At 36.7% G+C, this 15,244-nt stretch overlaps 2 protein-coding genes across 4 annotated transcripts; one reads left to right on the forward strand and one right to left on the reverse strand.

The window, feature by feature from the left end:
- Positions 1–242: 242 nt before the first annotated feature.
- Positions 243–4,011, forward strand: LOC103703175 (WAT1-related protein At5g64700-like). 2 transcript variants are annotated; one of them, XM_089926975.1, is made up of 9 exons: positions 243–647; positions 756–818; positions 899–1,015; positions 1,154–1,358; positions 2,290–2,369; positions 2,766–3,018; positions 3,102–3,260; positions 3,468–3,619; positions 3,713–4,011. In XM_089926975.1, the coding sequence occupies exons 1-9, from the start codon at positions 475–477 to the stop codon at positions 3,858–3,860; spliced, it is 1,350 nt and encodes a 449-aa protein (XP_089783101.1). In that variant the 5' UTR covers positions 243–474; the 3' UTR covers positions 3,861–4,011. The 2 variants fall into 2 exon arrangements, with proteins under 2 accessions (XP_089783101.1, XP_008784161.1); XM_008785939.6 differs by lacking the exons at positions 1,154–1,358; positions 2,290–2,369 and having other exon boundaries at positions 251–647.
- Positions 4,012–4,028: 17 nt separating this feature from the next.
- Positions 4,029–10,134, reverse strand: LOC103703246 (uncharacterized). Of its 2 annotated transcripts, none has more exons than XM_089926974.1 (3): positions 9,522–10,134; positions 5,554–6,720; positions 4,029–4,922 (listed from the first exon to the last, which is right to left on the reverse strand). In XM_089926974.1, the coding sequence occupies exons 1-3, from the start codon at positions 9,753–9,755 to the stop codon at positions 4,632–4,634; spliced, it is 1,692 nt and encodes a 563-aa protein (XP_089783100.1). In that variant the 5' UTR covers positions 9,756–10,134; the 3' UTR covers positions 4,029–4,631. The 2 variants fall into 2 exon arrangements, with proteins under 2 accessions (XP_089783100.1, XP_017697309.4); XM_017841820.5 differs by having other exon boundaries at positions 4,720–4,897; positions 9,522–10,129.
- Between the last annotated feature and the right edge of the window lie 5,110 nt (positions 10,135–15,244).

Here is a 15,244-nt window from a genome sequence, read left to right on the forward strand (position 1 = left end):
GTAACACGGGCTCATAGAAGCTAACCATAGGCCGATCGTGGTACTTTTGATTAGATTTGAATTGATTTGAATTCTTAGCCTAACAAGAACATCAGAGATTAAACAAAAAGAGTATGCGAGGATTGAATACTCATACAAGACTAAAGCATAAAAAATACTTTTTGGTGATCTTTTTTGAATAAAATCTTGGGTTGTTATGGATACTTAAGAACCTCATTGGATCAACAAAAGCAAGCCCCAGTTCAATTATTCTCCATACGTATTATTCTCCACTGGACACCTTTGTAAAGCAAATATCCTCCTTTTTAGGTGGCGTAGTACACCTTGTATGGGGACACGCAGATAGCTACTTCTTAGTGCCCTTGCGATAGCACACCATTGCACTCCATTTAAATAAGGGTACCCATACCAATCTCAAGTGCATCTCGCTCCGCCTCCTGATCAGCAGAACTATTGAGGCTATACTTGAGTGTTATGGATGGGAAGAAGCCTTATATGGTTGTGATCTTCATACAATTAATATATACGGGGATGTATGTGATCTCCAAGGCTGCATTGGACGATGGTTTGAGCTCGTACGTGTTCGTCTTCTACCGACAGGTGGCTGCCTCCATGCTGCTGGTGCCGCTTGCTATTATTTTTGGAAGGTACAGATCAATCTCAATAAGCTTCTTTCCTTCTACTTCCTGCGATGGCTTCTGAAAGATAAGCACCACCTTTCCTTTGTTGCTGATGCCTCGCTAAATAATATTCAGGAAAAGTGCTCCACCAGTATCATTTCTTGTGTTGCTCAAGATCTTCATGCATGCGTTGATGGGGTATGTTTTGGTTCTAAGTTGGTGCTTCTTTCTGTAGATTTTTTAGTATGAGAATATTTAAGTCCTTGGGAGTTTTTCAGGATTACATTGAGTTTGAACATATATAACATCGGGCTGATATACACCTCGGCAACGCTGGCTTCTGCAACGACAAACTCGGTCCCAGTGATCACATTCTTCTTGGCCCTTCTACTCCGGTAGGACTCCATGTCCATGAAGCTCAGTTTTGATGATATCTGATTATAGAAGAAAAAGTATATGATCATATTATTTTCATACATATATAATATCTGGTTAAAAAGTTAAAACAAAGACATTTTCTTGCATTTCAAAAGAGGTTGCTGCTTGAAAACATCAACAGAAGCGGAAGACATGATTAACCTTAATTTCCTTCATCTAGCATTGAACATTTTTGGGGATAAGATGATGGATGCGCAGGTGGCCAAAACTGTCAAATCTTTTTTCTATACATGCACTCTGAGTTGGACCCAATCAGAAGTTGTAACTATGCTTGGCACTATCAGTGGGTCACTGCCTCAGGTAAATGGGAATAGTCACTTGTTGGTAATGATGTCTCGGAACGGGACACTTTGTATTTTATGATTACAACCTGGAACATGGCACAATCTAATAGTTTAATAGGTCGGAGGACACATTGTGAGGATCCATGCCGGTATGCGTTTAGTCTTATATCGACTATTCGCTAGATAAATCTTGAGTAGTTATATAAGATCAATGAATCCAAATAATACCTTCCAACTAGTCTTTTTGGATGAAATTCTAGATTGTCACAAATGATATCAGAGCGAACCTAGCTCAAAACCTATATTGATATGTAGACTAGGAGGCACTGTAGTATAGATTTATTGTAGCTAACTATGAGCCGATCGTGATACTTGTGATTAGATTTGAATAGATTTGAATCCTTAACCTAACGAGGATGTCCGGCTTAAACGAGAGGAGTACTTATATGGAATCAAAAAACACAAATATTACCTTCCAGCTAATCCTTTTTTGGTGACGTCCAGACTTGTTACACATATTAATTGCAAAAAGAAGATTACTTTTTTGCCCAAAAAAGAAAAGATTCCTTGGCTTCCATAAACTTCTTTTGAGTCGGGTATGCTACACAGTTAATTTATCAACAACTGAGTGAGTTAACAGCTGTAGATCAAGTAAATGTGAGAAATGAAGGACATACTAGTTTTAATACAAGACACCTACTACTGGTGGCTCAACTGGTTGGTCAATTGGAAGAGATCCAGGTTTTGTACTAAAAAAGAGGAAACAAATGAACAATAATATTTCTAACTGAGTATCCATTACAACATGATTCATAATTTCCAATAAACTTTGCCCGACGGTTCGGCTTAAACCATATGAAAAATTGGCCTGCAAACTAGCTCGTTATTTTTCGATTGCAGAAATTTTTGGTTTTGTCCATCCTGATGCTAGTCTCTTTCCCTACCAGTTCACCCTGTGTTCGTCTCTAACACTCCATACCAACACACCTATGAGAGCTCTGATACGCATAAGCCATGGAAGGCATAGGTATGTTCTCTCGTAGTATCCACCTGTAGCCATTCGAATTCATTGCACTCATCACTGGTCATCATCTCTAACATCAGATATTCAGATGTGTGTATGAAAAACAAAATTTATATCTTTGTGTGCGAGCATATTTAATGTCTGCTTGTGTGCGCGCGCGCGATATTCAACCATTTGAATAACAATCTCATAGCATTTGACTGTTTGCTTCTACATTTTTGTGAAATGAAATAGTGTAAAAAATTTTCTTCAAATTCCTCTCTACAAAGTTCAGATTTGCTGGTTTAACATGGCCATATGTGTTCTTTAACCGGAAACAAAAGAACCGAAAGGTGTTTTCGACAGAGTGATGCCACTAATTTTTGCTGATCATGATTCTCTAATTACAACACATCGCAGAATGGAAAGAGTCGACATGAAGAGCCTCGTAGGAGTAGCTAAGGCCTTGGGTGTGGCACTTTGCTTGGCTGGAGTCATGACCATGGCCTTCTACACAGGTCCTCATTTAAATCCCTTGATCCACTATCGTCCCTTTGGCCACAAAACAAGCCCCACCAGTGATGCCCCTGCCCATTCGAAGCAGAACTGGATTAAAGGAACCTTCATCATGATCACTTCTAACGTAACTTGGTCTCTTTGGCTTGTTCTCCAGGTACATAAGTAACAAGGTTGCTCTCAATCCTCTCATACTTCACATTAATCACCTTTTCTAATCCAGCTGCTTCTTTTGGACAGAGAATTTTATTAAAAGAGTACCCTTCGAAGCTTCTTCTTACAACTCTCCAATGCTCGTTTAGCTCAGTTCAGTCTTTCATTGTTGCCATGGTATTTGAGAGACACACCTCGAGATGGAAGCTAAGATTAGATACGGGGCTGCTCGCTGTCTTATATTGTGTGAGTATATCAATATCTTTCCAACTAAAGTATGTGAATTTACATGTTGTGATTCATTAGCCATGCATCTTTTTTGCCTTTTTTTCTATGTAAATACAATATTTTACGATATCAAACCATTATCTTGATAAATTCGCTAGTCAAATGAGATCTTCTAACTGATAAGAATAACTATTTCTTCTTATTAATATGAACGCCGGATTGCAGGGATTTGTTGTCACTGGTGTTTCCTTCTACTTGCAAACTTGGTGCATCGAAAAGAAGGGCCCCGTTTTCCTAGCCATGTCCACCCCACTGGCCCTTATTTTCACCATAATTTGTTCATCATTGTTCTTAGGCGAGCTGATTCATTTGGGAAGGTAACTTTGTCTTTATCCAATTGGGTTCTCTTTGAGTGACTTGCATGAGATACATATGGCCTTACATTATGATGACTAGTATTTTGGCTGTAGTGTTCTAGGTGGACTTTTGATGGTAGCAGGCCTCTACAGTGTTTTCTGGGGAAAGAGCAAGGAGGATGTGGTGTGTGAGCCGGTGAATGAAGATGGAAAAGATAGCGTTGAAGAGAGAGGAGCCACATCACCATTTCACTCAGTTTGAACTAACTTTGTATTCCAATACAAGGAATCCTAAATCCATATGCCTGCATTGTATCATGTTTTGTGATTTTATATTATGTAAGCTCCTTTTATGTTCATAGACTTGAAGAAACTTGTGGAGCTATTTCGATGATATGGTAATTTAGAAAAATAGCTATTGATATTTTTTAAGCCCCATATCATCTACCTCATCCATAGAATCAATCACGTTAACTAAAGCTTGTCAAAAAAAAAAAAAGCTAGTAACATCATGAATTAGCATCATGAAGTGCTTTTACCCAGTGATTATGGTGGAATAATTAATACAACGCTCCCAAAACCACATGATAGACTTCAAAGGTATTGAAAGCAAATGTTTTCAGTTCAAACAATACCAGGATAACACTAAAATCTAAAACCAATAGTCAAGTACCTGACGTGCAAATGTCATATGGTCCGTTACTCTTCATACTACTATGAAATCTAAGATGGAGTAATGGGAAAGTTCAAATTTTTTTGTGCGAGATTTCTGTTTATTGTATTATATGACTGTTACCTTCCAAGCATGAAAACTCTACCTTCCTTTTAGTTCATGGAAATTGCATTGCATGACTGCCACCTTCCTTTAAGAGGGCTTATATTTAACTCTCTAGGTGAGCTTTATAACTCTTCGCTTGTCCTCTCTTTTTCTTTTTCCTTTTTTCTACAGTTGTCCTCATCCAAACATTAATCCTTCACCTTTTTTCCATCGAGACATTAATCCTGCTTTCTACTGGCCTAACACAAACAATTCTTATAAATGAATAAAATGCCCCTGAATTAGATTCGCAGATATCATTGGTAAAAGATAATTTGAAAAGGAAACAAAATTTCTGTCCCTCATAGAATGCCAAGGGAAATGGAAGCAAGTGCACCTTTGTAACAAGGGTTTTAGGTTAGGTTTGATGCTGAATGGACCATATCCGGCAACTGCAGATCCCTCGTCGCCGTCCACATTCAGGCTATCTTTCAGCTGTCTTCGATGCCCTCCTTCACCACCTGTCGTGCACCGGTCGAGTCCTGGAGGGCAAGAGAGTTCATCACCCTGGCCATGAAATGGTGAAACTTCTTACCTAGTTGTTTCAACAATACATTGTGGCATTTTAGGTGGAATTCTGATGATTGGAGGCATTTATAGTGTTTTATGGGGAAAGAGCATGGAAACTATGGACTAAAAACCAAATATCGAAGAGGCAACACCTGCAGAAATATGATCCTATGACTTAAGAATGCATGGTCAGAATAAGTCAAAAACAATTCATTAGCACATTTTGAGCAATCATGTAATAACTATTACCAATGCGATCGACAGCCAGAATTTCTTTAGAACAAGACGACAGAATAGCATCCAAGAATATTCAAAAATAGATATATCAAGCTACACTGAATCACTAATATTCATCAGAAAGGTGGAAGTGAAAGTGCAAAACAAAATATTCAAAGCAATCAAGATATGGATCAGTCAAACCAAATAACAAATCATCAATTAAATAAATAAAATACAGAAGAAACTGCACAGCCTCAAATAACATTACACAAGCATTCATACCCATAACCTAAACAGAAGAGTGGTTCTTTCTTCCGTTTGATCTATGATCCTCCAAAGTAAAAAGACTCCCTTCTGAAAGATCTCAAGCAAATTCTCGTACAGAGGAAACTGGAAATTATATATCTACCTTCCCCTTTATGACAGATGCCCCTTCCTGTCTGATAGCAGCTGTTGGATTCCCTACTTCTCCCTCAGCAGCCTGGCCTTCTACTTTCGATTGTGAATCTACTTCTTCTCCCTTAACCATCTGGATGACTTCCGCCTCTTGTTTTGAATCCATCGCTTCTCCCTTAGCAGTTTGAACTTCTAATTTTGGTTTTAAATCAACTCCCTCTTCCACGGTAGTCTGAACTGTTTTCAATTTCGAATCCACTGCCTCTGCTTTTCTAGTCTGGTGTTCTTCTGCTTTTGATTTTGAATCCACTGCCTCTGCCTTTTCAGTCTGGAGTTCTTCTGCTTTTGATTTTGAATCCACTGCCTCTGCCTTTTCAATCTGGAGTTCCTCTGCTTTCGACTTTGAATCCGCTGCCTCTACCTTTTCAGTCTGGAGTTCTTCTGCTTTTGATTTTGAATCTACCATCTCTTCTTTTCCAGCCTGGAGTTCTGCCTTCAATTTTGAATCTACCGCCTCTTTATGGACTTCTGCTTTCGATTTTGAATCAACTGCTTCTGGGTTTGCAGCTTGGATTTCTTCTTCTTTCAATTCTGTATCCACTGCTGCTTCTTTTGCAGTCTTGATTTCTTCTGCTTTCAGTTTTGAATACAATCCTTCTCCCTCATCGTTCTGGACTTCTGCTTTCAATTTTGAATCCATTGCACCTCCCTTAACAGCCTGGACTTCTTCAACATTCAATTTTGAATCCGCTGGCTTGTCATTTCCTTCGAAAGCTGCTATACGAGAAGTAAAAGAAGCTTTTTCTGTAAATTTATTTGGACTTGAGATGTCAGCAACCAGAGTATTGAGTTTAGATTCTTCAGTAGATTGAACAGAGGCTTGTTCTAGGGTGGTACTCGGGTTTGAAACATCAGCAACCACAGTCCTGGGTTTAGATTCTTCCGTAGATTGAACTTCGGTCGTGGGCTGAACTGCTGAAGAATCAGATGTTTTTTCAGTAGCGGGATTAGGATTTGAGATGTCAGTACCTATACTTTCTTTCTTAGAATCTTCCATACACTGTACTTCTGCCTTGGACTGAACTGCTTCTTCCTTTGCTTCCACCAGTTTCGGTGGTGGTGTAACAGCCTCTGTCATGAAAGTCTTCCCAGTGTCAGAGGGTCCACTGCTCTCTTCATTCTGCATCGACAGCAAAGTTTAATCACCATGACTTCCAATTCACTCTGAATTCCTTGAAATATTTAAGTTTAATCATCATCAGACCTACATATATTGTCATAGTCTACATTTTTTTTAAAGAAAAATTGTCTACATTTTTACTCCTTCATATCTGCAACTTGTTGGTCTAAACCTCAATTAATATCTAAGATTAGTGTCTTATTATAAAATTTCGGATTTCATTTTCCCGGCCCAAAGTATAGCACTGGGATGAAATCATTCCATTAAAGCTAAACTACCATGATTGCGCAAGCCAATGTTGAACAGCGAAAGGCATCATGAAAAAAAGAACCTAAGGTTTTGTGTAAGTGCTAGAATTGTATATAAATATTATAAGTTTAATCACCTAAAGCCATGATCACAGGAATTATAATACAACAAAGGTACCTCCATGAGGAACAGAACTTTAAATAACAAGACATATACAAAAGAAGGTGGGGCTGCCCCACAAAGGAGAATGGGCTTTAGCCAGCTGTTGTAACAGCAAAAATGCAACAAAGAAGAGCTGGACCCTGAAAATGCATCAATTCCTAAGAGCATGCACAAGAAAGGCAAAGAGAAGTCATACGAGGAAAAGAAAAAGGCATCATTATGTCCCACAAAGCTAAAGCTGGATACTTCTTTTACAAATCACATAATCAGTACCAAGAAGGGCTCAAATATTTTACTACAACTGGCCATCTGTATGATGCACCATGGTATCATTATGTGTTCAAGTAAATATGTATAGTCTACTATCCTGCCAAACTCTGCATTACCACTAAATGGTGTTTCAGGAAGAAAAGATCTAATAAGAGTGTGTTTGAATGCACTACAAAAATATGATACTTCATAATTTTACTTGTGCATTGAAATTGCAAGTCATGATTTTATAATGCTAGATATTTAATTGTACAATGAAATTTATAACTATCTTAAAATAGTGATATTCTACTTTGAGTATAATATTTCAACATCATGTTTTACTCTCCTCAAGTATTTTACATTTTTTTCATTTTCAACATTATTTTTAACAACCAAACATATTTTTTTAAAATTATTAACTCATAAAATCCAATAAATTTCAAATATTGGAAAAGGATAGTATAGTGATTTTGAAATTCAACTCATGGCTTTTCATTTCTCAAAAAAAATCATGACTTTTCTTTCCTCCAATTGTGGGAGGCATATGCTTTACCAAAAAGGAAAACAAAAAAAATGGCAGGCATGATATGATACATGGTGATTGTTATGCAAGCTAGTAAATTTTCAATGTCACGTTGTTTAATCATTTTCTGTTGGCTTGTAGCCAAAGAGTCTTTATTTTTTTCACAGTTTTCAGTTTTTGATGCCCAGAGCAGCATATAATTTTCTCATTTTTTAATATTGACTAGCAACTAGGATTCCATGGGTGCCTTCTTAAAGAACACCCAAATTATCTAAGTTACAAAGTGCAAGAGTTTCTACATGCACTTTTTTTACTTGCATAAGTGGCAAAGCATGACTGGAAGAGGTTCCAAAAATCTCAAATAACTTCCAATCACATGCTGCCACATCGGATCGCAGTGGAGAATGCTAAAAAGCAAAAACTGTCATGTTATAAAAGAAATCTAACATGGCACACATCTCAAAGTATACAGCACACACCATGATGCCATCCAATAGTCCAAAGCGTGGTGTACTATTCAAGTATCAGATTAAATCCAGATGCTGAATTCGGTTATGTGCTTATAAATCTTGTCAGATCTGGGCATTCGGTCAACCGCCAAGGTAACTTATTCATATATATTTACGTCACTAAATAGTCATTTGATGTATGTTGTGATGTTTCATATTTTATTCGTTATTTATTTAAAAAAATAAATCTTGTTCTCTTTGATAAAAATGAAAAATGAATATGCTTTATTTTATTCTTTATGATATTTTCAGAACTTTATTGTTAGAAATATTAAAAATGATAATAGCTTCTATCTATTTCTATATTTATATATAAATTTTCTTACGAGCTCTTAAAAATAGATAATTCATAATTATTTGTTATGCATGCTGCAATTAAAGAGTAATAGTAATATTTGATGCAAAAATTTATTAATATTTTTATATTATATATTTTTACTTTAATTTTTTTTATTTTAACACTTATAATACAAACCCAATTACACCAGTGACCTGGGTCTTTGATTAGTTTGGTCACCATGTAGATTTAATGACTGTCTTAGAACCTTGGTTACCTATATGTTATGTCATGTACAATCTGAATAGTGGATTCTATTCTAGTCTTTAAAATTATATAATTAATTTCAGTTTTTATTATTGAATTCGGCTAAAAATCCGATTTATATCTAAATAATATCCAACTTTTATCCGTGTTTGGATGGAAAATATGGAAATAACTAATATTCAACTTGCATGGATGCATTCAAAACAAATACGGATATGCTTAATATCTAATTCATATCCGTATCCATTTATAACAAATATAAATCCTAATTTTAGTATATCTTCATATCCGTATTCATATATGCTAAAAAAACAATGATACAAACGGATATACCAGTATCCAGTCCATATCCGATTCGTTTTCGGCCGTATCCATTAAATACTCTAAATACATGTCCGGAAAAAGAAAAAGTTAACTTGCCTAAAACAGAAATCTTGCAGTAGTTTAAAATCTAAAAATTCAAGGGAAAAAAGCTTGGTCATTGACGACCATCAGATACAAATCAATCGGTAAAGAAAGGGCAGAAAATATTTTCTAATATAAATAAAAATCGAAAGAGTACCTCTTTAAACAAGAGGCCGAGGGATCTCCTGCGGTTCTCCTCCGGCGGCCCTTTCTCGATCTCCTGGCCGCCACTTGTGGCCGCCTCCGCCGCCTCTTTCCTCTCCTCTACGGATGCTTCTTCGGCCTTGGAACCGGCCGCCGCCGCCGCCGCCGCCGCCGACGGCTCCTCGAGCGGCCGAGGGGCCTCGAACTCCGCCTTGAGGTCCGTGGGCTTGGTCGCGCACCCTCCCATCGCTCTCTCTCTCTCTCTCTCTCTCTCTCTCTCTCTCTCAGAGTAGAATAGAAGGAAAAAGACGGATAAAAAAAAAAGTTGGAAAATGGGGAAGGGATCTCGGAGAATGAAAGGAATTTATAAGGGCGCGAGAGAGAGGAGGTTGCGGTCCGACATTCGCTCTGCAGCGCAGGAAAAGAAGAACCCACCACCGGAGGGAAGAATCGGAATGCGCCCAAAACGCTCATCTATTTTTGATTGCACCGGCTTTTGGCGACACCCAAAGACCGCCCTCTCCGATGGTTGGTCCGAGTTCTTTAATTTTTCAAATTAGCGGTTGGTGAAATGGAAGCCGGCACGACGGGAGGACCGGCACGAACAGTGCAAACGAGAGGATCCAAAGTGCCGGACTGTCCCGCTCTGACTTGACAGTGGGTTTGTAGACACAAAAGTGGACTCGCTTTGGGGACTGCCGTTTATATCAGACAGGTTTTTCTTTTCTTGAATAAAAATTCTGATAGCTTTAGGTCAGTATTTTTTTTTTCGATTTTTTTTTTTGCATAAACACATTTCTAAAAATTTAAATTTACATAAATATCCTCACAAAACACTTTTTTTTTTTCAAATGCTCCCAATTTAACCATTCTTCTAACACCATTAAAAACCATATTTATTTTAATTAAAAATAAATTAAAATTTTGAAATTATTTTTTGGTTTTCCATCGCGATCGTATTATAAATGTTTCTTTTTGCACATCCACCCATTAAGAATATTTTAGTTATTTTAATTTGAAACTGTTAATTTTTAACGATATTAGATGGCATGGATATATATACAAAAATATGGATAAAAAAGAGATAAAATAGCAAAACAAATGTTTGACGAGAGTATACATATAAATATCAATTTTAGAAGACTATTTGTGCTTTTTTTTTTTTTTTTTTTTTTGATGAAATGGGAGGTAGTGTTTCCACCTCTTGTTTTATTAATAATGATGTTATTTACAAGATGGGTACGTGACCGTTGAATGCCATTACAAGTAGGATTTTGTTGATGCAGCAGGGTATATGAAACCCTTTGACTCCCCCGTTACAAACCAGTTGCTCAAAACATAGTATGGACACCTGCTATTGGGTAATATGTGTGTCAGTGTGTACCATTTTTCTTCTCACCGAATGGGTGCTTCTTCTCTCTCCCAGCTCTCATCTGTTCAGTGCTTTGTTATCCTGCATCAATGCGTCTCCATTTCCAAGTTGTTGCAGATTTCTTTTATGTCATTCTTGATGGCTTGGTCAGTAGCTGACATTCAGTCTTGGAGTAGCAATACAATCTTCTACATGATGACCCTCATCCTCAAATTCATATATCCTTTGGTTTTTTTACCTTCCATAGACACCAGCACATGTGTAAAAAAATATAAAATATGTAAATAAATCTATCTCATCCTATCAACTAAAGTTTTTGGAACAAGTGATAATTTCAACACGATAAAATTTCACATATTGAGCTCACCTATTAAAGAAAAGTCCGACCTACATGTAAGAAGAAGTGTAAGAAAATATAAAATATATAAATAAATCTATCTTATCCTATCAGCTTAAGCTTTTGGGACAAGTAGTAATTTCAACAAGGTGGTTGAGAAAACACAATCCCATATCAGCAGCCTTTCTTTCCTTTTAATCTGCATTCTCCAACTTATCCACCTTTCATGAATCGTTTATGGCAGAGGGGGGCATGGAGTTTTCCTGTTAAACTTCTACTAAATCGAAGCTGCATACCTGCAGTTTAGAAATAAGTGACCTTGGGATAAATTGAAGTTATCTGCCGCGAATACTGATTGTTTAATGAATAAGAAGGATAACCAGAGATAGTGCATAGTTATCCTTTGGGATAAAAACAACTATGCCTTGTAACAATCACCTGCAAGTTTATTCCTGTTGCTAATGCTTGTATGGTGCACATAAAAAAATTATTCCAGTATCATAGATTAAAGTACGTATTTCGCATAATGCCAGCAGAAAGTGCCGGCAAGTTGGGAGGATTCGTAATGAGTTTGGTAAATGCTATGTAAATGAGGTTGGCCGGCCAAAAGAAATTGTGCCCATTAATGAAAGGTGCATAAAATTTGACAAAGTCCTAGGACTTGGCCACAAGAGTAGTTACAATATGGTTTACTAGTACTGCATATAAATATTAAATCTTATTTTAATATTTGACAGGAATGACATGGATTAATTATATCATAATATTTTACAGGTGAATAAAAGAACTACGTAGTTCATATTGGTTGGAGAGCAAATGTTGTCCAAGTCCAATCTAATAATGCATGGAAAGACTTAAAGACTAGCCGTGTATTTTGAGTAGGCTATGATGATAACCAAAGCAACATCCAATATTTTGGATTTTGTGGCAGAAGTAGGTAATTAATATATTAAATAATATTAATGTTGAATGTTATTTAGTTGACATTACATTTTTTCTTTTACAGATGATTAGAATAGGAAAAATTTGACAATGCATCAGCAAAGTATCGAAGGACAAATAGTTCATTTTAGCACAGCTCGGCAGCATTAAGATTACATTATTAGCAAGTAATGAAAAAGTATGCATAAAAAATTTATTGAATTAGATATTAAATATATTTTTTATATAAAAATATATTAATTATATATATGAGTATTAAATGTATGGTACGATGTACTGTACCAAACAGGATGGTATGGATCATACCATACCATACTGGTACCAATATATAGTATGCAATGCATACTAACATTTAATTTGTCGAATTAGTTTCCATACAGATATACCAAAATAATAACAAAATGGCATCGGTATGGAGCTCGACACCAAAATGATGTACCCTGATTACATGTAATTAGTTAGGAAATAGTAGAACTTATTATATGTTTAAAATGAAAAGGAACATGAGATCATGTGAGTCATAAATACAACGCTGGCAGCCACTTAGCAGGCCTCGCCGAATAATATGATGCACGATGATGAAGTGCATCAAGATTGGCCCACTAGCATGTCCTGGCTTGCAAAAGGAAATACCAGTGGCTCTTCACCCCTCCTGATCTTGCGCCCTGCCTAATAGTTCAACTCAATATTAGTAAAACAGTAGAAAGCAAGGTTCGAGACCGGTACGACATATCATAGTACAAAAAATATAAAGAATATATCAACATAATAAACAAAAAATGTGTAAAATTATTAGGCACCCAGCGAAGATGCCTTGTTGGCTCAGAAAGCTGGTGGTTAATATATAGGTCTCACTGTGATATATTGGTGCACATCACTCAACCATTATAAGTGGGTAACAATTACTGGTTCTACAGAATGCCTAATAGCTATTCTACTCAATAACATGATTTAGAAAAGAAAAAAAAAGTTCAATTCTCGAATCACAATACATTTGTGCCAGCCTAGTAGGATGTCAGCATAATACATAAAATTCACATTGAATTTCTTAAAAAAAAATTGTGTAGGAACTCAATTTCATATTCAATTATTATGTTATAGCAATTGAAACTTTCACACTTTGTATTTCGCACATTGTAGGAAGTTCTATATCATAGTTTCAGCTCAAAACTGAAGTTACTTTGTAAATCAAAGACATGGTCATATTTGTAATCAAAGGTTTACATATGAAACTAAAGAATTTACATACCAATGAGAATAATACTTTGTACTTTTAGCTCAATGCTGGAAATTTGACTCCAATTTTTAACTCGGATTCACCATGACCATCCATCTAGACAGTCAGTGTGAGTTTTATCAGCAAATATGAACGACGGTTTTAACAGGTGCTATAACATGGTCTGGAACACAGTTAACTGAAAGTAAAATTCAAAATACTATACACATTTGATAGCATCTGTAAAAAATAGAGATCAAAGCATGCAATATGTAGTAAACAGGATTCGTATGAACAAAGAAAGGACGTGTTCCTTTAATTCCACCTGAAAATTACATCCAATTTTAATAACATGAATAACAACTTGCATTGCAAATTAAACAGATGATTTGCTTCAAGAACAACGAAATCATCATATTTTTCAGCTATTCAGTACATTAGGCAGTGAAACATGATCATACTCCTGTAAAGTTTTTGCTTGATGACTCAGGCAAGAATAGACACACAAGTAGTTGCTGCATCATAAAAATTTACGTCTCAATAAGCATTTGAGCATAGAAAGACGATGCGACAGAAAGCAGAGCAAAAAGGAAACATTTGCTTAATTCGCGTGAGGACAGAGCTCACGCGCTGCCAGAGACCAAGCACGGAGCAATTAGAGCTGGGGAAAGAAGCCCTCCCTAATTCTCAGGCACCAAAGGCAAAGGGAAGAGGAGAGAAGGGGGCGAGGAAGCTAACAGGCAATTGGAAGCTCATCCAAATCACGGACAAACCAAACCTCGGACCTCCTACCGGTGACTCCGAGGACATGGAAGCCATGGAAAAGGCGGCAGCGAAATCCGCACCCGAGGAAGAGGGAGGAGCACTAATGGAGGTGCGCGAGGGTTCATGGCCTCCATCCGGCTACGTCTTCCTCCGAGAGGAGAAGATTAGACCGAGGGCAAGTATTGGTCTAATCCAAAATAAAACCATGCACGTAAGCCCAATCTAACAGCCATATGGAAATGCGCCCAAGCTTAAACTAAATCAGTTTAATAATTTCTACCCTAGGTTAGAATTCTCTACTGTCCATATTTTCCACCCCTAAGGACTGTAGCCCTCGATTGCTAGATTATTTGATGGAGTTTGAGAAAAGTTTTTTTTGATGTGCTGGATATGTGTTAGCTCTATATAACATATTTCATAAGTTGAGTTAGATTGTATTGGAATTAATCCAACCTAACTATCATACTACTAGCCAAATCCTTTTCCACCTAGAATACTTATTTACTAGCTTATTTTGCAAGTTATATTTTTATTTTTTCCACTAGTTTAGAAAAAAGAATTTCTAACCTTTTTCCACCCAGAGGACTGTGTAGCCCTTGATTGCTAGATTATTTGATGGAGTTCGAGAGTTATACAACTCTCTACGATGCAAAATACATAGCATAAAGAGATCCTTTTCGTGTTGGAATTAATCCATCCTAACAATCATACCACTAGCCAAACCCTTTTCCACCTACAACACTTATCTACTAACTTATTTTGCAAGTCATATTTCTATTTTCTTTTCTAATAGATTAGAAAAAAGAATTTTTAACCTTTTTCCACCCGAGAGGAATGTGCAGCCTATGATAGCTAGATTATTTAATGGAGTTCGAGAGTTATACAGCTCTCTATGATGCAAAATACATAGATTGTGCTGAAATTAATTCAACCTAACTATCATACCACTAGCTAATTTCTTTTCCACCGAGAACATTTATTTATTAACTTATTTTGCAAGTTATATTTCTATTTTCTTTTCCACTAGTTTAGAAAAAAACAATTTCGGACCTTTGAACCCAGGCCCAGCTAAAAGCCCATATACTCGGGCCGACGAGAGCAAGA

The sequence above is a fragment of the Phoenix dactylifera genome, chromosome 13 (assembly GCF_051530095.1).
Source record: "Phoenix dactylifera cultivar Ajwa chromosome 13, Ajwa_hap1_PhDact_Kaust_v1.1, whole genome shotgun sequence".
NCBI classification, from domain to species: Eukaryota; Viridiplantae; Streptophyta; class Magnoliopsida; order Arecales; family Arecaceae; genus Phoenix; species Phoenix dactylifera.